The sequence below is a fragment of the Chrysemys picta genome, chromosome 9 (genome assembly GCF_011386835.1).
Source record: "Chrysemys picta bellii isolate R12L10 chromosome 9, ASM1138683v2, whole genome shotgun sequence".
Taxonomy (NCBI): Eukaryota; Metazoa; Chordata; order Testudines; family Emydidae; genus Chrysemys; species Chrysemys picta.
Genome location: NC_088799.1, coordinates 28,757,391 through 28,782,628, shown reverse-complemented (window position 1 = coordinate 28,782,628; position 25,238 = coordinate 28,757,391). Strand labels below are relative to the sequence as shown.

At 42.4% G+C, this 25,238-nt stretch overlaps 1 protein-coding gene across 1 annotated transcript; it reads left to right on the top strand.

Moving 5' to 3' along the window:
• The first annotated feature begins 549 nt into the window (after positions 1-549).
• Positions 550-20,176, top strand: LOC101930758 (mast cell carboxypeptidase A). The gene is made up of 11 exons (XM_005303295.5): positions 550-686; positions 775-850; positions 2,891-3,015; positions 5,892-5,994; positions 6,643-6,744; positions 8,606-8,707; positions 10,087-10,197; positions 14,557-14,647; positions 14,827-15,032; positions 17,586-17,670; positions 19,829-20,176. Exons 1-11 carry the CDS (start codon positions 616-618, stop codon positions 20,014-20,016), a joined length of 1,260 nt encoding a protein of 419 aa, XP_005303352.1. The 5' UTR covers positions 550-615; the 3' UTR covers positions 20,017-20,176.
• Positions 20,177-25,238: the final 5,062 nt, after the last annotated feature.

Here is a 25,238-nt window from a genome sequence, read left to right as displayed (position 1 = left end):
TCTGACACTCCACGCCCGTATGTGTCTGTACTGTGAAAAAGGAGAGGAAACCACAGACATCCACTGAAAAAAAATCTAAATAAGTGTGTCTTATTTAACTTGCCCATTTCCCACAGTCCTTTTAAACATAAGCTCCCATTGACTTCAATGAGAGATTTATAGGTGGAAGGGCATGGGTAGCCTGTTGTTGGCTGGGTGCTAATTTATACAAATCACATCTTCATTCAGGTAACTGTTTCTTACTGTACCTTTTAGCCAGACTGACCTTACTCGCAATGAAGAGTACCTTACACAACTAACTGAAACAAATTAGACTTCCTGTGGAGTAAGTTACTAATCACTGAGACTTTTAGTCACAAACCAACCTTCAGTTGTGGGAGGTTTTTTTAGATGTTAAATGCAGATGATCACACAAAGTAGGCATAGTGTTCTTCAATCTAGCCTGGAATAATTAATATGAATCTTAATTACATTAAATATGCATGTAGGTTAAGTCACAAAACCACCTCATGCTATCCAATAAAACCCCAAGAGGAAGTGAGTTGCTCACAGAGCAATAAGAAGCAGAGTAGAACTGAGCTGACAGACAGTATTTGCTCTAGAGAAACAAGAAACATGAAGTCTATGGTGCCTTTAGGCTTGATTGTAGCTACTTTTGCTCTTACTTCTTCTCGCTGTTTTGACAGGTAGAGCATTCTCGCTTTAACTGAACCTGGATAGCAACATTTTTGATGCTCAGATCTGTTACTCATTTCTTTCCTTTATGTTTTGAAGTGCAAAGGTATTTCGTGTGAAGCCTCAGAATGAAAAACAAGTGAACTTCTTGAAGTACTTGGCCAGCATTAAACAGGTGAGAAATTTTACAGGGATTTTACAGGGGATTTGGATTCTGGTTAATCAATAGCTGGTATGTTGTGGTGTGGAAATTTTTAAATGACACTATATTACAAGACAATGTCATATTTTTATTGAGTTCTTACAACGTGCTCGGGATTGTACAGACATTAAACAAGACACAGCCCTTATCCCCAGGGGCTTCCAATCTAGTTTAGAGACAGATAAAGCAGTTAAGACATCAGAGACAAATTATGCACAGCTGCCATTGAACTCAATGGAGGTTGCAGTCAAGTTTCTGAAGACAGAGGACTCTACACGCTATCCTCTGCTCCACAGGGTAAACTAATGCACCCCCAAAAGCCCCTACTCCCACAGAGGTGGTCAGAGCAGCAGCTCTGCTGAATTCTTCCCCATAGTCCTAGACTATTCAAAAGATCTTTCTCTTTGCAGACTAGACAGATTACCAACTGGAAGTTTCTGCTAATTGGACAAAGATACAGAGATCTTGAGGGATCCATGAATTTAATGGGGAAAAAATCCCATGCCAATTCTGAGGAAAACCCATTTCTCTTCCCAGATGGAATGAATCAGAGGAAAATATTTTCTAGCTGCTTTGTGGCCTTTATGTTAACATAAGGGTTTTCTACATACAGAGCCTTTTAGAAAGTACTGTACCTGGCATTTCAGTCTTATAGCAACTCCAAAGCTATTTTATTTAGGGGTCTATGAGAAGTTTATAAATCAGTCATAAAATGTTGCTCTCCTGTGAACCTTAGCATTAAAAGGTTTCTGTTCAGAAAAGAGGGCACTAAAATAGATATATGGCAGATTCAGCTGCTTTCAGCACACTTAATCTTTCCATATCAACCCTTGGGTTTATGTATGATCAAGACGTTTATAAAGCAAAAATGTAAAACAGTTTTTGAAAACCATGCAGGGGTTCCATTGACATTTTAATGGAACTGTTATGACTTCAGTGGCAGCATGACAAGCTGACTTTTCCACACTGTGTAGCCTAAGGACTTTTCAAAAACTATGTTGCTGTAATTAATCCAAATAAATAAAAGCAACAAGAAGCACCAGTTTATAATCAAAATAACCCCAAAGTGCTAGGAAATTTTTTCAAATTAAACATATTTCTCCTCCCCACATCAAGAGAAAACATCTAAAGTCACTTAAAAATACTGAACAAAATTGGACCATATTTTAGGAGACTACAAAAATATATTGTTTGAAAGTTTCCATAATTTTCAGCATGATGCAATGTAAAATGTATGCAATCTACATCTCCAAAAAGAGGTGTTGATCTTGGAATGCCTAACACATTATTAACTATGCAGATAAAAATGAAATGCTGTGCATTTACATAATAACTTCTGGTGAACCTGGTCTTTCTCCCATTGAAGTCAATGTCAACATTCTCCTTTTGGAATGGGAATTTTGCCATTGGCTACAATAACAAAAGGATTGTGACTTCTACTATAATATTAAAAGAAGTTCTACTAACATCTAAACAGCGGCAGAACTGGAGCATCACCTTTTCATAAAAGCAGGGGATGAATCTTAGATTCACGCTTGCGTGTTTTAAATGAAGGACCCTCCTAATCCAGCTCTAATTGAAACCAATGGGAGTTAGAGCAGACATGTAATGCCTTTTCATTGGGGCCCCAGTTTCACTTTCTTCGGGTTTGTAGGTATCCTGAAACATGTTTTGTGCAACTGGAGCAATGATACAATTGCAGTTCTCTTCTCCTGTTTGCCTTCAAGGGAGTATTTTAGGAAAAAATATTATTTTTAAATCATAATCTAAAATTACACCAATTATGAATGGTCAATTCAAGAGCAGTTGAAAAATGGTCCTTCATAGCAGACTCGAACTTCTGAGATGGTTCCATTCTCAGAAATATATTGAAATAGGGCTTTATTTCAAAGAGAAAACAAAACACTGACCTATAATGGTTCTCCTGAGCATTAAACTACTCACCATGCACAAGTGCACGCTTGACTTTGAGTACATACTAAAATGAGACACTTGGAATTTCTCCCTGTGCAGCTTGACTTCTGGCACCCAGATTCAGCCCCTCATATAGTCACTCAGATGCAGGTGGATTTCCATGTCAGTGCGCATCAGTCTAGATCTGTCCAGACCCTCATGGAGCAGAATGAAATACAATATGAGTAAGTTTTACTTAATTATTCTAGCTCAATGGAAAATAAAAGGAAGTTGTCTGGAGACCAGTGGGGAGGTTTTCAGAAACACCTAACTGTCTAAGGAGCTCACGTCCCTCTGACTTTCAATTAATCCCATATCTGTTGCACTCCACTCAAACAAGAAAACCTTTAGACAGGAATACCATTGTATAGGGTTGTGAAATGTCCAAGGATTTAGATTTTACTTTGGTTCCGAGTGCTAAGAATTTTGCATCAACCTTAGTTTACCCAAACCACTTCTCTGATTTGTTTTAATGCTATAGAATCCCAACAACACAACAAAGCCCCCTAATATTGTAAAGGATGCATAGGGCAGACCCTTACACATACATGGAGTCCCACTGACTTTGATGAGCATTGTGGGTGCTCTGTACTGCTGAAAATCAAGCCCAATGTGTCCTCAGATGGATACCCACAAAAAAAGGAAATTTGGGTGTTAATCGGCTTGTCACCATCTGTAAAATGAGGATAATAATTACATTACAGTGAGACTTAATTCGTAAGTGTGTGCAACTGCTTTGATGTCCTCAGATAAAAGACCCTAGAAAAATAGCACACGCTATTAATATAGTGGGCTCAGCGGAGAGAGAATGATTGAGTACCTAGAGACCTACAACTTTCTTCAGCGCTTTAAGCCATTGTCTGAAGTAAACTCAACTATACTAAAAATAATGTCCAGGAAGAGTATTATCTTTCTGAACCAAGTACAAGGACTTTACTGCAGTTAGTCTGTATGGCGTTTTTCCTATGGCTTGATAATACTATGTTATTAAATATACCTGATGAGAGAGGAAGGATGGTCTAGTAGTTAGAGTGCTTGCCTAAGACTCAGAAAATCCACAAGCTCAATTCCTTGCTCTGCCACAGAACTTGGGCTCTTAGGGCTTCTCTACACTTAAAACGCTACAGTATGCTTAGTGCCCTTAGATCTAGTATGGGTGCTCCACTCTAGGCGCATCTATGCCTCTGTGCCTCTAATTGGAGAATTTTGGTAGCAGTCCATTTGGCCCACACATGCGCCCTCCCTCCCTCATGCTCTGCCATAAGGCTATCTAGCACTGCGCAGGCCAACTGCCCTTGGTTCCTTCTCAGCCGCCCTTGGCCTGAGACAGAACAAGTAGCAGTCCAGTTCACTCACTTATGTTATATTTAATAGTGTTAGTTTATAGTTCTTCTTAGAGTTTCCATTCTTTTTCGTAGTACTTTAAAGTTTCAGTTCTTCAATTCTAAAAAAAATAAAAATTATTTTGATTGGTTTTCCCACCTTTGTTGTGAGATTGCCCCCATAGGAGCATGCTTGGTTCCCCTGGCTTTAAAAGGTCCCTCTCCTGCAGGAAAGCAATTCCAATAACTGACAGACACTCTTGCTGCATCTGGTGCCTTGTAGAGGACACATCCAGCAGAAGTGCACCTTTTGCCACCAGCTGGAAGCTAGGTCCTGAAAGAACTGGGAGCTAAAGCTGAAATTCCTCCTCATGGATGGCACTCTTAAACCAGCTCTGATCCAGTCCTAAGTCTTCTCCAGGATGCAGCTCATCCCCAGAGCTATCTGGCACTCTATTGGCAATATATGTAAAACATGCACGCTATAATGTCTAGTATCAGGGAGTAGCCGAGCTTGTCTGTATCCACAAAAACAATGACACATGAAGAGAAGGGACTTACCTTACAAGTGGAGAACCAGTGTTGACAGGGCCAATTCGATCAGGGTGGATGTAGTCCACTCCCATTAATAGATGAGGAGGTGTCATTTTCAGGAGAGGCAAAGCTGCTTTTGTAATGAGCCAACCATTCCCTGTCCCTATTCAAGCCCAAATTAATGGTGTTAAATTTGCAAATGAATTTTAGTTCTGCAGTTTCTCTTTAAAGTCTGTTTCTGAAGTTTTATTGTTCAAGTATAGCTACTTCTAAATCTGTTATAGAATGTCCAGGGAGATTGAAGTGTTCTCCTACTGGCTTTTGTATGTTACCATTCCTGATATCCGATTTGTGTCCATTTATTCTTTTACGTAGGGACTGTCCGGTTTGGCCAATGTACATGGCAGAGGGGCATTGCTGGCACATGATGGCATAGATAACATTAGTAGGCGTGCAGGTGAATGAGCCCTTGATGGGGTGGCTGATGTGGTTGGGTCCTCTAATGGTGTCGCTAGAGTAGATATGGGGACAGAGTAGGCAACGAGGTTTGTTACAAGGATTGGTTCCTGGGCTAGTGTTTCTGTGGTGTGGTGTGGTGTGTAGTTGCTGGGGAGTATTTACTTCAGGTTGGGGGGCTGTCTATAAGTGAGGACTGGCCTGCCTCCCAAGGTCTGTGAGAGTGAGGGATCGTTTTCCAGGATAGGTTGTAGATCGTTGATAATGTGCTGGAGAGGTTTTAGCTGGGGGCTGTATGGGATGGCCAGTGGTGTTCTGTTATTTTCCTTGTTGGGCCTGTCCTGTAGTAGGTGATTTCTCGGTACCCGTCTCGCTCTGTCAATCTGTTTCCTCACTACCCCAGGTGGGTATTGTAGTTTTAAGAATGCTTGATAGAGATCTTTCGTTCTTCCCTATCTCACAGAGGTGTTGTAAGAATAAACTCATTAAAGTCTGTGAGGTGCTCACAGGCTATGCCAATGGGCCTTATAAGTACCTTAGATCATTGGTTTTCAATCTGTTGTCCACAGACCCCTGGGGGCCTGCAGTCTATGTCTAAGATTTCCAAAGGGGTCTGCTCCTCCACTTGAAATTTTTTAGGGGTCCGCAAATGAAAAAAGGTTGAAAACCACTGCCTTAGACAGACTTATTGAATGTGATTAATATTTTCTTTACCAGCCAGCATATATATGTATTATTTTGTATTGTAGAATTTTATTGCATAACCTGCAAGAAGAGATTGAAAAACAATTTGATGGCAAGAGGAATTTTACTGGCAGACACAGTTACACAAAATACAATGACTGGGACAAGGTATGGTACAAAGCTTATGGATTTATGGGCAAATCCTGGCCTCCCCTTCACAGCTGCAGAGGTCCCTTTGGCAAGATTTGTAGAGGCCTCTCCAGCAGGATTTGAAAAGGCCACAGAGAAAGTGTACACCTTTTGCACAGAACGGGGCCCCATCCCTGTGGGTTAATCATGTGCAATGGGATTTGGGAAAGGAACATTGTGGGGGAGAAGTGGGATCAGAGAATCTGCCACCATACAAATCCCTCTGCACAAAGGGAATGGGAGGACAGAGAGAAATTATTGAGAGGCCATTCCTGCTTCCAAGTAGCCACCAAGGAGCATCTCTGCAGCTCCCCTGAAGCCTTGAAGAGGGAAGGGGGAAATGAGATTGCTTCGATTTTCCCCTGTATATAACCCAAGCAGCCAGCCAAATTACTCAGGTTGGGGAAAGGACATTTAACCCTTTGAGACAAATGGAGCCCTTAATCAAGAAAACAAGAAAGCATGTGCTTACGTCCTACTGGCTTAAAGGTAAGCATGTGATTACATGCTGCCCTGAATGAGGATGCTTTCCTGTATCAGTACTGTAGCAGAGACAGTCTCCCTTTAATTGTGAATCATATTTAATCCAAAACTTGATCAGTAACTGCACATAATTTATTAATCTAGATTGCTGCCTGGACTGCTAGAATTGCTAAAATTTATCCAAAACTGGTCTCCCGCATCCAGATTGGAAATACTTTTGAAAAACGACCTATGTACCTCCTTAAGGTATGCATTTCTTTCCGGTGAGATTACACACATGAAGAGTGGTTCAGATATTCAAATATCTTACCAATTAATTAAGTAGAGGTGAAAACAGCATCATACATAAATAATACTGCTCCAGTCTATTAAATTTCCAACGCTAATATGAAGAAACACATTTAGATGACATATTGCCTTAGAGAGTGACCAGATTTAACACTGACACTGCAGTTGGGAAATAGCAATGGAGATACAGGGTTTGCAGAGGCAGATTGGATACTGCAGTGATGTCTGTGGTAAAAGGACCTGGACAGACAGATATAAGCCAATACTGAGTACATTAGCTTTGGTCCCTTAAATATGGTCTAGATCAGGGGTCGGCAACATTTGGCATGGGATGGCGAACAGCGGCCAGTGGGGGCTGCGATCTGCCGAACCTGCTGCATCAGCAGGTAAATAAACTGGCCTGGCCCGCCAGGGTGCTTACCCTGGCAAGCCGCATGCCAAACGTTGCCAACCCCTGGTCGAGATGCTGAATACCTAACAAAAGATCTACCAAAATACACAGATCAGCAGGTCTTCATTTAGAGCCAAATCCTGTAAGCCAGGGGTTGGCAACGTTCAGCACGCGGCTCGCCAGGGTAAGCACCCTGGCGGGCTGGCCAGTTTTATTTACCTGCTGACGCGGCAGGTTCGGCCGATCATGGCCCCCACTGGCCACAGTTCGCCGTCACGGGCCAATGGGGGCGGTGAGAAGCCGCGGTCAGAACATCGCTCGCCCGCGCCGCTTCTCGCCGCCCCCATTGGCCCGGGACGGCGAACCGTGGCCAGTGGGGGCCGTGATCGGCCGAACCTGCTGCGTCAGAAGGTAAATAAAACTGGCCTGGCCCGCCAGGGTGCTTACCCTGGCGAGCCGCGTGTCGAACGTTGCCGACCCCTGCTGTAAGCCTTACTTAGGCAAGACTTCTGTGAGAAGGGCTCAAATCTCATGGATCACACCTATGGGGTGAGGATGGAGTGCTGCTCTCATAGCATTTCCCTCCTCTTTTGGGACCATGGAGAAACTCCTCTCCTGCGCAGGGACTCTGTTGCTGAGAGAAAGAGAAGTGGAAGAGAGGCCCAGCCACCTTCTGTGTCTCATACTGAGGCAATGGATATCCAATAAGGAGTTAATCCTGCTTGAAATAACATTTCCCATCAAGACTTTTCAATTCTGTGTCAGAGGAGAAAGACATACAAAAATGCTGCAACCAGTATAAAAGTGAACTGGGTTCTAGCCATACACAAAATACCCATGGTTTAAAAGCCCAGTAGTCGTGAATCTCAGTTACCCCATTTAGACTAGGGGCAAAATAAATGAGTTTGCAGACCATATTTTTAACACGCGATAAGTTTTCTGCACACAAAAACTATATGCTTTCAGTGTGAATGACTTACTGTAGGTTAAGAGAAAACAATCAAAACAAAAAATAGTAATGTCTTCATGAGACAGCAGCATGTTTCATGTCTCACGAAATGGCAGTTGCTTCTTCAGACAATAGTCTATGTGATATTTAAAGCAACCATAAAAGAAAACAAGATCATAGTAGTTATATAGCTGCAAGCTCCATAGTAGGTAACTAAACTGACATTTTCCTTCTACCATACAGAAGAGAGGGGCAGGTTTCATGGCATCACTATTCATATCAGATCTGAATGTTCTAAATATAAAGTGCAGCATTCACTACTTTGGATACTTTTTTTTTCTGTAAAGTTCTCTCAAAGGCCCACAGGCAAAGAGGAGCATGTTTTATCTTGTAGAAGTGTCACTGTGGGTTCTACTGGGCCCAGTTAACAGAGGAATAGCTCCACAACGAAGAAGAGTAACATCTTTGTCTTTGAGCAGGTTGGGAAGGAGAGCGGCAGGAAGAAGGCCATCTTCATGGACTGTGGGATCCATGCACGAGAATGGATCTCACCTGCATTCTGCCAGTGGTTTGTGAAGCAGGTGAGCAAACATGATCTTATTCAGATAGTCCATATCCAGAATTTTGCTAGGGGTTATATCCTGGCCTACTTCCTTTGCTGTATGGAGTTATGTAGCCTAGCCATGCTCACTTATCACAGAGTAATACTTGTCACAGAGTACTACTTGTATCCTATGGTGGGTGCTCCACCAAGAGTAGCTAAATATCCTTTCCCCAGCAATTAAATGGAATGTGAAAGATACCTCATAGACTGTAATAACTGTTCTGTAGGAGAGGAGAAGAAAGCCAAATTGGAGACTTGCCCCTTTTCTCAGATGTGGCTGTTGTTGGGGTGGAGTAAGAGAAGCAGGATCTGAAAAAGATCCCTCTGGGTGGGGTTTTGGCCTACGTTAAAAGGCAAATTTATAATGAAAAAGATCTTTTTTGATCTCTTGGCATATTCTGTGTTAAAATACTTGTTTGCTGAAGCTCATCTGTATTTTGTGTAGTCATTTTTTATTACATAAGTGGAGTCTTCAGCAATGTAATGCTGGGACAGAGCTGCACTAAACCAGTGGTTTTCAAACTTTTTTTCTGGCGACCCAATTGAAGAAAATTGTTGATGCCCGTGACGCAACAGAGCTGCGGATGAGGGGTTTGGGAGGGGCTCAGGGCTGGGGCAGAGAGTGGGGGTGAGGGGGTTACGGCTGCAGGGTGGGGCCAGGAATGAGGGGTTCAGGGTGTGGGAGGGGGCTCTGGGCTGGGGCAAGGGGTTGGGATGTGAGAGGGGGTCAAGGATCTGGGCTGGGGGTGCAGGCTCTGGGGTAGGGCCGGGGATGAGGGGTTTTGTGGTGCAAGAAGGAGCTCCGGGTTTCGGGAGGCTCAGGGCTGGGGGCAGGGGGTTGGGATGCGGGCTTACCTCGGGTGGCTCCCAGTCAGAGGTGCAGAGGGGTGCTAAGGCAGACTTCCTGCCTATCCTGGCACCGTGGTCCGCACTGCACCCCGGAAGCGGCCAGCAGCAGGTCCAGCTCCTAGGCTGAGGCGCACAAGCGGCTCCATGCGGCTCTCGCCCGCAGGCCCCGCCCCGCTCCCAGCTCTCATTGGCTGGTTCCCAGCCAATGCGTGTGCGGAGCAGTGCTCGAGGTGGGGGCAGCGCGCGGAGTCCCATGGCCCCCCACCTAGGAGCCGGACCTGTTGCTGGCCGCTTCCAGGGTGCAGTGCAGTGTCAGAATAGGGAAGAACTAGCCTGCCTTAGCTGAGCAGCACTGCCGACGGGACTTTTAACGGCCCGGTCAGCGTTGCTGACCAGAGCCGCAGCGACCCAGTACCTTACATTCAGCGACCCAGTACTGGGTCGCAACCTGCAGTTTGAAAACCACTGCACTAACCATACTTCTATGTACGTGTCTCTCTCTTACAGGCAGCCAGGACCTATGGGAAGGACAGGATCATGACACATCTATTGGACAGTCTGAACTTCTATGTTCTCCCAGTGTTCAACGTTGATGGCTATGTCTGGAGCTGGACTCAAGTACTACCCACATTTAGTTATTTTCTATCACTCACCTATTTTAGTGTCTGAAAGTCATTAAGATTTTACATCCCCACTTAAAATAAAAACATCTCTCTAGGACTTAAGTTATTATTCCGCTTGGAAATAGTGACCATAATATAATAACATTTAACATTCCTGTAGTGGAAAGAACACCTCAACAGCCCAACCCTGTGACATTTAATTTCAGAAAGGGGAACTATGCAAAAATGAGGAGGTTAGTTAAACAGAAATTAAAAGGTACCGTGACTAGAGTGAAATCCCTGCAAGCTGCACGGACACTTCTCAAAGACACCATAATAGAGGCCCAACTTAAATGTATACCCCAAATTAAAAAACACAGTAAAAGAACTAAAAAAGAGCCACAGTGGCTTAACAACCATGTAAAAGCAGTGAGAGATAAAAAGGCATCTTTTAAAAAGCAGAAGTCAAATCCTAGTGAGGTAAATAGAAAGGAGCATAAACACTGCCAAATTAAGTGTAAAAATGTAATAAGAAAAGCCAAAAAGGAGTTTGAACAACAGCTAGCCAAAAACTCAAAAGGTAATAACAAAATGTTTTTTTAGGACATCAGAAGCAGGAAGCCTGCTAAACAACCAGTGGGGCCCCTGGACAATCGAGATACAAAAGGAGCACTTAAAGACAATAAAGTCATTGCGGAGAAACTAAATTAATTCTTTGCTTCAGTCTTCACGGCTGAGGATGTTAGGGAGATTCCCAAACCTGAGCCGTCCTTTATAGGTCACAAATCTGAGCAATTGTCACAGATTGAAGTGTCACTAGAGGAGGTTTTGTTAAATTAATTGATAAACTTAACAGGAACAAGTCACCAGGACCAGATGGCGTTCACCCAGGAGTTCTGAAAGAACTCAAAGGTGAAATTGCAGAATTATTAACTATGGTTTGTAACCTGTCCTTTAAATTGGCTTCTGTACCCAATGACTGGAAGATAGCTAATGTAACGCCAATATTTAAAAAGGGCTCTAGAGGTGATCCTGGCAATTACAGACCGGTAAGTCTAACGTGAGTACCGGGCAAATTAGTTGAAACAATAATAACGAATAACACACATAGAAGAACATAACTTGTTGGGCAACATGGTTTCTGTAAAGGGAAATCATGCCTTACTAATCTATTAGAGCTCTTTAAAGGGGTCAACAAACATGTGGACAAGGGGGATCCAGTGGACATAGTGTACTTAGATTTCCAGAAAGCCTTTGACAAGGTCCCTCACCAAAGGCTCTTAAGTAAATTAAGTTGTCATGGGATAAGAGCGAAGATCCTTTCATGGACTGAGAACTGGTTAAAAGACAGGGAACAAAGGGTAGGAATAAATGGTAAATTTTCAGAATGGAGAGGGGTATCTAGTGGTGTTCCCCAAGGGTCAGTCCTAGGACCAATCCTATTCAACTTATTCATAAATGATCTGGAGAAAGTGAGGTGGCAAAGTTTGCAGACAATACTAAACTGCTCAAGATAGTTAAGCCCAAAGCAGACTGTGAAGAACTTCAAAAAGATCTCACAAAACTAAGTGATTGGGCAACAAAATGGCAAATGAAATTTAATGGGTATAAATGTAAAGTAATGCACATTGGAAAAAATAACCCCAACTATACATACAATATGATGGGGGCTAATTTAGCTACAACTAATCAGGAAAGAGATCTTGGCGTCATTGTGGATAGTTCTCTGTCCACGCAGAGTGCAACGGCACTCAAAAAAGCAAACAGGATGTTAGGAATCATTAAAAAGGGATAGAGAATAAGATGGAGAATATCTTGTTGCCTTTATATAAATCCATGGTACGCCCACATCTTGAATACTGCGTACAGATGTGGTCTCCTCATCTCAAAAAAGATATACTGGCATTAGAAAAGGTTCAGAGAAGGGCAACTAAAATGATTAGGGGTTTGGAACGGGTCCCATGTGAGGCGAGATTAAAGAGGCTAGGACTTTTCAGCTTGGAAACGAGGAGACTAAGGGGGGATATGATAGAGGTATATCAAATCATGAGTGGTGTGGAGAAAGTGAATATGGAAAAGTTATTTACTTGTTCCCATAATATAAGAACTAGGGGGCCACCAAATAAAATTAATGGGCAGCAGGTTTAAAACAAATAAAAGGAAATTCTTTATCACACAACGCCCAGTCAACCTGTGGAACTCCTTGCCTGAGGAGGTTGTGAAGGCTAGGGACTAGGGTTTAAAACAGAACTAGATAAATTCATGGAGGTTAAGTCCATTAATGGCTATTAGCCAGGATGGGTAAGAAATGGTGTTCCTAGCTCTGTTTGTCAGAGGTTGGAGATGGATGGCAGGAGATCACTTGATCATTACCTGTTAGGTTCACTCCCTCTGGGACATCTGGCATTGGTCACTGTCGGTATACAGGATATTGGGCTGGATGGACCTTTGGTCTGACCCAGTATGGCCATTCTTATGTTCTTATGTTATGTTCTTAGAGTACAATACTGTAACAAACTGTTTAATAGACCCAGGATTCCCTTAGATTGCCAATACTTTCCTCTAGTGTAAAGTAATGCACGTTGGAAAAAATTATCACAACTATACATACAAAATGATGGGGTCTAAGTTAACTGTTATCACCCAAGGAAGATCTAGTTGTTATTAGGATATTAGGAACCATTAGGAAAGGGATAGATAATAAGACTGAAAATATAATAATGCCACTATATAAATCCATGGTACATACACATCTTAAATATTGTGTGCAGTTCTGGTCACCCCATCTCAAAAAAGATGTATTAGAATTGGGAAAAGTACACAGAAGGGCAACAAAAATGAGTAGGGGAATGGAACAGCTTACATATGGGGAGCAATTAAAAAGAATGGGGCTGTTCAGCTTAGAAAAGAGACCAACTAGGGGGGGATATGGTAGAGGTCTATAAAATCATCAATGCTGTGGAGAAATTAAATAAGGAAGTGTTGTTTACCTCTTTGCATAACACAGGAACTAGGAGTCACCTGAATAAATTAATAGGCAGCAGCTTTAAAAACAAGCAAAAGGAAGTACTTCTGCACACAATGCACAGTCAATCTGTGGAACTCATTGCCAGGGGACATTGTGAAGGCCAAAAGTATAACTGGGTTCAAAAAATGAATTAGATAAGTTCATGGTGGATAGGTCCATCAATGGCTACTAGCCAAGATGGTCAGGGATGCAACCGCATGCTCTGGAGGTCCCTAAACCTCCAACTGCCAGAAGCTTGGCCTGGACGACAGGAACTGAATCACTCAAAATAGTCCTGTTCCGTTTATTCCCTTTGAAGCATCTGGCACCGGCCACTGTCAGAAGACATACGGATCATTGCTCTGAGCCAATATGGCTTTTTTATGTTCTTGTTCAAGACTGAGAATCACATCATTTTCCATAAAGAGGATCATAGGTTTTTTATTTTTAGTTCATGTCACTACCAAAACCTTAGGATAAAATTAACCCAGGTAAAGTAGGAGGGCTTAATCAAAGTCCTTGATACCATATAAGTCCCTCATTGACCTTTTGTGGAGATGGGGAAATGGATGAAGAGGTAACACAGCCAGTCCTTTGCATCTTCTGCTAATCATAGTGGGGCTCTACGCTGGCCCTGAATAGGTTGGTGCAGAGAATACTATTTAAGTTGGAATGGGATGGCGATACCTGATCCACACTTACACCAATCCAATTGCCCCAACCCCATGCATAGGGGACACCAAAAGCTGTGCCCCTTCTTCAGACAACAGTGGGGGCTGCGCTGTGTTGCAGTCCATGGACTGGATGTGCGGGGTAGATTCTATCCCCTGCCCCTATACAAGCTTGATTACATGGGTTACATGGAGCAGGGAGTATATATGAATTTCACCCATTAATAATTACTTCATTGCTTCTCAAATATGATAGATTGTTCTAAGATCAGAACAGGATGCTTTCTCTTTGTATTCTCTGCAGCTCTCAGTACTTTATCTGCAGTCACATCAGGCCCTGTGTTTATAGTTACTTGAAACCATCATATACAGCCAGCTGGGAACTGAAATCCAAGCAAATGGGAAGAAAAATGCCTGTTTTAATTGTTCAGTTCTTTGCTAACACATTGTAGACTTGAGGTACAGTTCATGCTTTGGAGACTCAGACTGACACAGGAAAAATTAATTAGCTGTGCATTCCCAGTGGACTGTTTTTCCTTTGACTGGTATTGTCTTTTATTTTAAAGATAAAATAAATAAGATGTTAAACATGTAGATTTTAGACAAGTTCTGAATCAATTTTTACCTTTCACAATGTACCCAATCTGAGAAAATAAGGAAGATGAGGTTTAAATACTTCAATCATTTTGTCTTGCAGGATCGCATGTGGAGAAAGAACCGTTCCAAAAACTCCAGCACCAACTGCATTGGCACTGACCTGAACAGGAACTTTGCTGCTGCATGGGGCAGTAAGTAATTTAACTAAAATAAAGAAGATATTAAAACTAATCAGCAGGAGTTGGTTGATGATGTGAGTAAATTGGTCAGTCAATGAAAATGAAGAAGTTTAATATTCCAATTAACACTTAACTAAATTTAGGCTGTAATTCAAATAATGATAAACTGTGATTACAAATCTTATTTGCAGCTACTGGTTTCATCTCAGATGACCCATGTGATGAAACCTACTATGGACCTGCACCAGAGTCAGAGGATGAGACTAAAGCTGTTGCCACCTTCATTCGTAACCACCTATCTTCCATCAAGGCGTACCTGACCATCCATGCTTATTCTCAGATGCTGTTGTTCCCTTATGGCTATACTTTCCATAAAGCACCTAATCACAATGAACTGGTATGTAGAGAAAAATAGACCCATGATGAGTTTGTAAGGGCTGAATTTGATCTCACACATCACTGACTTCAGCAGAGCTACTCATGATTTATACCAGGATAAATGAAATCAGAATCAGCTTGGGTAGCTTACTCATGTAAACTTTTGGAAACTATGAATCCAGTCCTCTGAGGCCTGGTCTACACTGGCAGGGGGGAGATCGATCTAAGTTATGCAACTTCAGATACGTGAATAATGTAGCTAAAGTCAACGTACACCTCTACCCCGATATAACGCTGTCCTCGGGAGCCAAAAAGAATCTTACCGCGTTATAGGTGAAACCGCGTTATATCGAACTTGCTTTGATCCACCAGAGTGCGCAGCCCCGCCCTCCCGGAGCGCTGCTTTACCACGTTCTATCTAAATTCGTGTTATTTCAGGGTAGAGGTGTATTTAGATCTACTTACCACCGTGTCTTCACTGTGGTTAGTCGACGGCTGACACTCCCCTGTCTACTCCGCCTGTGCTTCTCGCTCTGGTGGAGTCCCGGAGTCGATGGGAGAGCGCTCGGCAGTTGATTTATTGCGTCTAGACTAGAGGTGATAAATCGACCCCCGCTGGATCAGTTGCTGCCCATCAATCCAGCAGGTAATGTAGACATGCCCTTAGATATTGAGACCTTCACGTGGGTTCTTGTGTGCCTTCAACTCCCATTTAAAGCTGGTGAAAATTTTTCGACTGAAACTTTTTTAAAAAAATCAATGACTTTTATTAAAATGTGAAATTTTCACATCTTGATTTGCTTATATTTTTTATGGAATTGAAAAATGAAACATTTAGTCAGTTTTTCGTTTTCTTTTCAATTTAGTATTTTTTCTTTTTTAGAGGCAAAATAGGAGAAGGAAATAAAGGTGTAAAGAGGAAAGAGGGAGAAATAGGGAAAATAAGATAACTTAGTTTTTTCCATATTCTGTTTTCCACAAATATTGTGAAATATTTCAAATAATCAAAAACATTTCTTTTCAAAACATGTGGAATAAACACAACTTCAAGTTACTTGTGGTTTTCTCCCTCACCATTATCCAAGCAGCTCTGCTCCTATTATCTACACAGACATCCATCAGCACCTCAGAGGAGGAGATCAGACCCCTCTCTACGTTTGCAGCCAAACTCAACCTTTTCTTACCGGATCACTGTCAAATTTAACAAGCTCCAAACTGCACCCTCTCTAAATGCCCACCCAATAAAGAAAAAAAAAAATATATATATATATATACCCAACCCTCCAATGTAAGTGTCTCCTTCAGCTGCTTGCTTAGCTAGGCAAGCCAACAACAAAGCCATGATTATTAGATTGGCTGGACCTTTTAATTAGCTGCTTTTGCCCCATTTCTCTATTTGCCAGATGCAGGTGATCATCTCCTGTTAAATATCAGATTTTATAGTAATTGTTCCTTAAGTGAATTTAGAAAGGTGATAGGCTGATCTAGAGCAAGCTCCTCGATAGGGATAGAGGCCTGCTTTCTGAGTCCTTAACCTCTCAAGTAAGGGCTGGTCCCCACTTAGTCCGGACTTTGGACTAAGGTACGCAAATTCAGCTACGTTAATAACGTAGCTGAATTCGAAGTACCTTAGTCCGGACTTACCGCGGTCCAGACGCGGCCGGAAGTCTCCCCCCGTCGACGCCGCATACTCCTCTCGGCGAGCTGGAGTACCGGCGCCGACTGTGAGCACTTCCGGGATCGATCCGGGATCGATTTATCGCGTCTTAACCAGACGCGATAAATCGATCCCAGAACATCGATGGCGTGCCGCCGGACCAGCCGGTAAGTGAAGACTAGGCCTAAGACTGCCACAATGGCATTTGTGGTTTGGACACGATAGGAAATATCCTAAATCCACCAAATGAAAAATAAAACTCGCCACTAAACAACAACAAATGTCTAATCTTTCACTACTCTACCAATTTGTGCCACATTCCAACCAGTGATTTAGGCCTGAGGCACTACTGCAGTTTTATTCCAAGTTAACTCCAAAGGAGTAACACCAATGCAGAACTGGAGTAATACAAAAGGATCCTCATCCAATTACCGAGCCCCTCAATCTTTGTAATCCTTCTTCCAAAAGCTACTGAATGATGCCACAGAATAAGTGATTCCTTGATGAACATTTCCTTGGCCACTTTTGCTTTGAACTTAATTTGTAATTTAAGAATAATGAAATCTACCCCCATTCTTACAGTATCACCTGCCAGATGCCATGTGTGGAGATGAAACTCAATCCCGCTCTGCTGAAATCAATAGCAAAACTCTTGTTGATTTCACTAGGTGCAGGACTGAGCCCCTAGTTACCAATAACAACTTTTACACATAAGAGCCAATGTATCTTTCCATAGTTATGATGTAATGTTCTCTGAGAGTACAGGCAGAAAGAGGCAGGAACGTTCTAATTGTTAAGAAGACAGACTTTGTTCACCAAACAAATATGCTTTCATGGCATTTGCTCAAAGTATTTAAATCTCCAAACAACTAGCTCGCCTTTTCATTCTCTCTCATTCTTCCTTTTGAAAACCAGGCTGAAGTTGCAAAGGCAGCCGTGGAAGCTTTATCCAGCCTGTATGGTACAAAATACGAATATGGTGCATCGGCCACTCTAATCTGTAGGTATCTGAATCCATTTTCTTTTACATGTATTCAATTGCATCTCGTTATGAACACAAACCACTCATACCAAAGTTGTTTAGTAATACAGGGACTTGCTGCCCCTTCCACCTCCAAAGAGAGAGGGAATAAAACCTGGCAGACTCCCAACTGGGGGCTGGCAAGGTCAAGGCAGTGAGGAGTGTTGCCTCTGCATACCATACCTCACTCCCTTCCCTGACCGCAGGGGAGATGCTAAATCTGTAGCTGGGGAGGGGATGGTCAGGAAGTGTGGGGTGGCTACTCTCTGTCCAATCAAACCTGTAGGACATTAGTGTTAACCCCATCAGCTTTAACTTTAATTAAATGAACTTTCCTGCTTTCATAGTTATCCCTCCAGAGGAAAATTTTCTGGAGCAAGGTAAACTCTCTGATAGCCAAGAAGGCAGAAGGGATCAAAGGGAGCCAACACACGCACGCACACACACCACTTAATGTGCCTTACCCACTGGAAGATAAGGATTTTCTTCTCTCCTATATGGGAAAGACCCATGTAAAGGACAGTATGTTCCTCTGGTCCAGCTCTCTCAGACACTATTGTGCACAGTGTTTGTGAGATCTATAGTTGGATCTGATGGAAGAAATACAGCATGAAGGCCAGGTTTTGCCATGTTTGTCTCTACCTGAGAAGAAGAGTGGAAAATTACATCAAAAATTATAATAAAGAATGCAAATTCACCAATATTTTGATCACCTAAAAAGGAGTCGGTTTAGTGCACAATTGTCATGCAAAGATGTGAGGTAGCCAAATATAATTTTACAGCAAGATTCAGGATCCAAAATGTATTTTGGCCAGGAAAGACATTTCACTATATGCTGCTAGCATTTAAGTTTGCAAATTAAAGCATAGTAAATGAGAGAACCCAAACACCCTTGGCAAATAAATTCACTGAGCAAAAGCTTTTTTTAAAAAAATACAAAGGAGTTCTAGGCTGTAACAGCAGAGGCCAACAGTTCAAGTGGGCTGTTTACTTGTTTTATTATTTACATTTACTATGGTAATGATTGGAATTAAAATGTCAATTTTGCAAGCCTATCCACCATAAGGAACATGGATCATGTTAGTGGGACACTGTCAAGTATCCAAATAGGTTTTCTTTTTTATGCAACTTTCCACTATTTGTAAAAAAGTTTAGAAGCTTGAAAACATTAGTTTTATCCTTTTTATTTGGCAAATGCTGGTTTTGTTTTCTTACAGCATATAAGGCAACCTACCATCATTTGCTAAGTGTGTATTCTTGTCATCAGCATTAGCAAACTTGTTATGAAGATGTCAGCATGGTTTTGAGAATAGGCTCCTCATTCAGTCTGGTGAATCAAAACATTACATGGTCTTGCATGAAAACAGAGAGGGTGGTACATTGAACTATGTGACTTATGATTTTGCTCTGGAGATTATATCTTTCAAATAGAAAGCTTGTTTTGGCACATGATGCTTTTTAAGCATCTATCTGTTAAGTCCTTGCCCAGTTCCAGTGGAAAACAACACAGTAAACACTGCAACTGTCACTCATTCCACCAGTGTTAGAAAAATCAGACCTTTTCCTGCCACTATCTTCAACAGTATTTCCATAAAAATTGTGACCCAAATTCTTCCTCTTGTCATTATTGGAAGAGTAGCCTCCCACTTTCCCATAAGTAGACACTATACCTTTTCATTTGGTTTTGTTTTAAATTCTTTTCAGACAGAAGGACTTCTTCACTATCTCTGAATGAATTTGTCTTTGTTTAGATATCATCCTATTGTTACACTTCCCATATTCAATTAATGGCCATATGCTTTTGGTCAAAAGTACCGTTATTTTAGATTAAAAGAATAACACAGGAAATGAAGTAAAATCTCTGAGCCAGATCCTCCCCTCATATAGTTCAATCCTTTTACATACTAGTTTAATACATACTCCTGCAAGCTCTTCTGGGCAGGGACCTTGTCCTCATGCTTGACTACTAAGTGCCTAGCACATTAAGGTGCTATATACACAATAATAATAATCTCAATGACCTCCCCATTCCTCTGACACACACACCCTCCTATTTAAAATGGTTTTTTGCCCCTTTTCTCCTGTCACTATGTTTCTGTAGTACCAACTAATTATGCCAATATTGTATGTTTTACAGACCCTACTTCTGGTAGCTCTGTGGACTGGGCTTATGATGAGGGCATCAAATACTCCTTCGTCTTTGAGCTCCGTGACAAGGGCAGATATGGTTTTCTCCTCCCTGAATCTAAGATAAAGTCAACTTGTAAGGAGACTATGCTGGCAGTCAAGTCTATTGCCAATTATATCCTCAATTATGCTTCATGACTCTTGCCATGTGTACAGAGCATATTTTGCTTTCAAATAGTTAGAAATTTATTCCCTTCAGAGCCACTTTCAACCCATAGAAGAAAAAACAGTACCTATTAGTAGCATTTGCTGACCTACCGCTGATATTTACAAACCAATAAACAAGTTTTTAAAATAAGCCAACAGAAATTGAGTTCAAGAATAACACTAATATTGAGCATAAGAGCACTTCTCATTCTTAAGCCCAGATTCAATAAGGTTCTTAAGCATGTGCCTAAATTTAAGCACATGAATAGTCCCATTGAAATCCATTAATTAGTAGAACTGGTTGGAAAAAAAAACATTTTCCCCCATTTTTTCTGGAAATTTGAAAATGTCCAACTCCCCTTTACAGGTGAGGAAATTGGGATACAGAGCATTTGGGGCACCTGTTTTACATTAGTTTACAAAAAAAGTCAACTAATCTTTCACTTCCAATTCCAGATTTCCTGTATTTTATTTTGCGCCTTGGGCTATAGGAACCCACCCATATGATTTTTAGCCTACTATGAACATAAAACAGTTAGATTAATGGGCCCAGCTGATTCCCTCCACTTAGGTGAATGGAGAAAATCCAACGTGGGTGGAGTTAGGATGACCAGATCGCAAGTGTGAAAAATCAGGTCAGGAGGTGGGTGGATAATAGGTGCCTATATAAGAAAAAGCCCCCAAAATCGTGACTGTCCCTATAAAATCAGGACATTTGGTCACCCTAGGTGGAGTGGAGCCCCTTCACTGTTGGAGTGAGGGAGAATCATCTCCCCAGCATGGGACACAGTGGAAACTGTTACACTGGTGTACCGGGAGTACCGAGCTCCTTGGGTTTTGAGAGGGAACAGCTGGGACAAAGATGCTTTCACCAACACCATCCCCTATTGGTCCTGTGAATAACCACATGAATATCCCATTGAGAGTTAATGCTGCCTCAGGCAATGTAAGATTTCGGGGCTATTTTAGTTTGCATTTGGTTGGTCGATGGAAGGGCAGCACTTCAGAAACAATGAGTAAACTGTATCAGCTTTGAGACACTCCCCCGCCTCCCTGCAGCTGTCCACCCAGCATGGTGTCTGTGCTGGGGAGACATAACAGTCATCCACATACAGGAAGCCAACACAAACACAAGAGTAAATGCAGAAGAAATCAGACCAAATGAGTACTGAGCATACAGCTCACTGCAGTGCTCTATACTCTGGCACCCCAGGATCTCAACTAGTGGACCAGGAATGTGATATGCTAGGAACAAATCACTGAGGACATGCAGCCAAGTGCAGTAACAGCAGGGGGAGTTGCTCCCTCAGTATGTCCATGTTGTCCATGTTTTCAGTCGCTTTGTTACTGAAGTATTAGCTATAAGAGAGAGACAAAGTGGGTGAGGTAATATCTTTTCTTGGAACAACTTCTGTTGGTGAGAGAGACAAGCTTTTGAGCTTACACAGAGCTCTTCTTCAGTCTGGGAAACTAACTCAAGTGAGGGAGGGCAGGTGGCTGCAGCCCCCCGAGGCCTGGAGGGTGGGCGGCACGTGGCCCCAGTCTCCCCAGCCCCAGCCAGAGCACTGGGGGCTGGAGGACTAGAGCCAAAGGGAGCGGTGGTAAGCAGGGGGTGGGGCTGCGCCTGGCTGTTTGGGAAAGCACAGACTCCCCCGGCCTATGTGACCCACCGCCCATGGTTGGGGGTTGTTTGAATGTTCACCAGACACTGTCAGAATAACAGATGCAAAACCTGCAGACATAGCTCCACTGTTCAATGATCAACGCACACTCACCCAACACACCTTTCAAGATCCGTGGCTCCTACACACACCTAGAACAACATGTGGGGCACCTCATCCAGTGCACTAAATGCCCCAATAGCAACTATGTGGGTGAAACCAGACAATCACTACGCTCTTGTCCACCTTGTCTCTCTAATATCCTGGGACCAACAAAGCTACAACAACTCTCCATATTAGCTATAATGGCAGAATCGTCGCAACTGTATGATGGACAAGTTTACTTGCATGTGTCATACAAGCACTTGATGGGCCTTATTCTGCAGCCACTGACCTCAGTGGGAGTTGTGCTCTCAAGTGCACATACAGCATCAAGCTTAATGAGATCTGGCAAACCTGTGACACAGCTATACACACCATTTTCATTAGAACACCATTCTGGGAAGCCATAGGCTTTGAACAAGAAAAAGAATTCCAAGGTGCTTATAATAGGGGAGCAGCACATTTGGGAACCAACGTTCAACAGATATTTATCACACAGAGTCCGAGAGGAGGTCTTGAGAGTTCAGGTGACGACTGACACAAGAAATATTTCATAATTTTGCTTCTATTTATATATCTTCCGCTGCCAGAGAATAGTCTAAATTGGATCAACAGTGACACTCTGTGGGCAGGTTTTGCCACAACAGCCTAAGTTGTTAGGAATGGTGCTCTCTCAGATGCTTTCAGACATGTATATATACTGAAGACCAGTTACTATAATTCCAAGGCTAACAAAGGCCAATTTCCTCTATTTTCATGCTCAGATACCATGACAACCTACTGTGCTATAAATACATAGAAATAAAAAAAATAAACAGGTAAATTATTCATGGGGCTGCAGCTGCATAGAGGTGTCACCAGCTATGAGTGTACAAGCTCAGTGATTTGTGCAGTCAGGAGTCAATCATCCAAATCCTTCTTGTGTTTTATTACATTTTAATCTACTACATGGATTTAAATTTTAGATTTACACCCAGTATAGACTTCTGCCCTTCCTCTTTTCTCTTTAGCACCGTTTCATGTCTCCCTCTGCTTTGGCCCTTACCCCTGGCTGCCCCAGATGTTACAGGTTAGATTTTTCCAAAGCCCCCAAATTTACTTGATTACTGCATCTGCTCTAAGCTCCCTCTTGCAGGGGTGGCTGCCACTTCAGAATACCTCTCAGCCCTTGTTCTCAGATCTTTTATGGGCTGGCACGAAAATGTAGCAAAGGAGGTGGTGAGGAAGCCACCTTGAGTCCTAGTCTCTTGTGGGCTGTAATATTTTGGTCTAATTTCAGTTGTCGGATTTATTGTGCAGGCGTTGGGTGGTGTTGGTGTTCTGTGATATATATGAGGTCGGGCTAGATGATCTGGTAGTCCCTCCTGGCCTTGACTCTATGTAGCCCTATTCTTGGGGTACAGGAAATAGTGGTTGCCCATTATATTAAAGTAAGGGAGACAACAGTGTTCCCTCAGCAACCAGGGATGGTCTATCCAGGCTGGACATCACTGAAATAGTTGGTTTGAAATTACTTCAGTTGGCAGGAAGCAGCAACGCTGCAGTTGGGAGAGAGTGCGGGGTCTAGAAGTAGAAAGGACAAAATAGTCTGCTTTCCTGCCCCGCCTGCTCTCACGGACTAGAAAATGGTTGGCGAGAGAAGCAGACCAGGGGAAAAAGGGAACATACAGCTTAACCAGGCCAGCTGAGTCCAGGAAGTCTAGGCAAGAGAAGAGTTAGCAAGTGACAACTATTTGCATTCTGGCTTATCAATAAGAAGGGGCCATGACAGATCTGGTACAGAAATTTAGCTAATAGACAATGGGCCCAGATGGGCTAACATCGATCAGGCGGCTGGCCTCAGGAGAAGAGGCCCTCTGAATACAGACAGTGAGTAGCACACAACCCATAGCCAGGCCTAACCTTGACTTTCAGAAGAAGATCCAGACAATAGGTCTAACTGCCAATGGACTCTAGAGCAGTGCAAACTAACCAGACAGAACAGAATCTTAGATACAGCAACCAATTTACCTGAGACCAAAATCAGCTGCAAAACCCCAGCAAGTTTCTGCTCCAGAATTCATCAAAACCCCTAAGGATAGATGTACCAGTACTAGGGACTGCGACTGGAAGAGCAGTTTGGACTGTGTTTGTGATATGAGTTGGAGTCCTTGCTTGTTAGATAAGAATCTAAAGTCAATTGTGTTCATCCTGTTCTATTATGACAGCGCCACCCCTTTTTGTGTGTCTGACATGAACTTCCTTTGACAGCATGTTACATATGCAATCAGATGGGTGTCAGTAAACTCCTCAGTGGTCATTACTGCATAGAGCTAGTCAAAAAACAAAAGGAAAGGGATCTGCAAGAAAAATAAAATAAAAGAGTTTTAACATTCAAAATTTCAAAATCTGAAAAAAATTGACCAGCACCATAGTTGGTTAAAAATGAAGGGAGAAATTTTTCCTTTTTTATTTTTCTCTTCAAAGTTCCAACATTTTGAAGTTCTGAAATTTTGACTCTCTCTGTTACTGATAATCCCTCATCATCATACATGTGTAATTTCCTCATTGTTCACTAGATACCTCACAGAAGAGTTTGACCATATCCCTTGGGTTGTAAGAGTTTGACCACATCCCTTGGGTTGTCTCTTCCAAAAGGAGAGAGGGGACCCAAGTAGGTTAAGTAGAATACAGAAACATTTCTCACTCCTTAAGTTTGGTGAGTGGGAGACAGCCAATGATGACAGCCAGGGGAGCCCCATCATAAGTCAAGTCACAGTGCTCTCAAGTTTTAATTGGATATTTTTAATAGTCAGACTCTTAGTGAGTTAAGTGTCTTCAGGACATGATACAAACCAGCAGTCTCAACTCATGATAAGACAATAGAAGCCACCAGCAATAGTATGGTTAAATGACAGGCAGTCATATGCAGGTTTGGGAGTTATAAATTAGGTTATTTCAGCAGGTGTTGAAAGCAAAGCAAATTGTAAGTTCCTGGTTTGGCTGGAAGATTTAAAGATAAACTCTGGCTCTTGGCTTCAGGAATCAGCAAACAGAGACCTCTTCATGTTAGTAGAGATGTTCTGCATCTCATTAGAAGCAGCCCAGCCCCACCAGGGACTTCTCTATTGCTAACAATTTTACATGGAAGGCACTCAGATACTATGGTGATTGATGGGCAGTAGCATAAAACCCTAAGATAGTAATCATCTCTGCTTTTATACCTGATCCTTAATAGCTCCCATTTAAGTATGCTCTTTCCAGGTCTGGCAACTCAAGGAGATTCTTCAGGATGGGGCAAATTGTCTTGCAATCTCCAGACACAAATTTTATCCCCAGCCTTGCTCTGTTGCTATGGAGTATGTACACTCCATCACAGCAGACTTCCCCACACTGCCCTGCCTCTACCCTGATCCAGGGCTCGTCTACCACACAAACACTCATGGCAAAATGGGGTGTAAATCTCCTGCA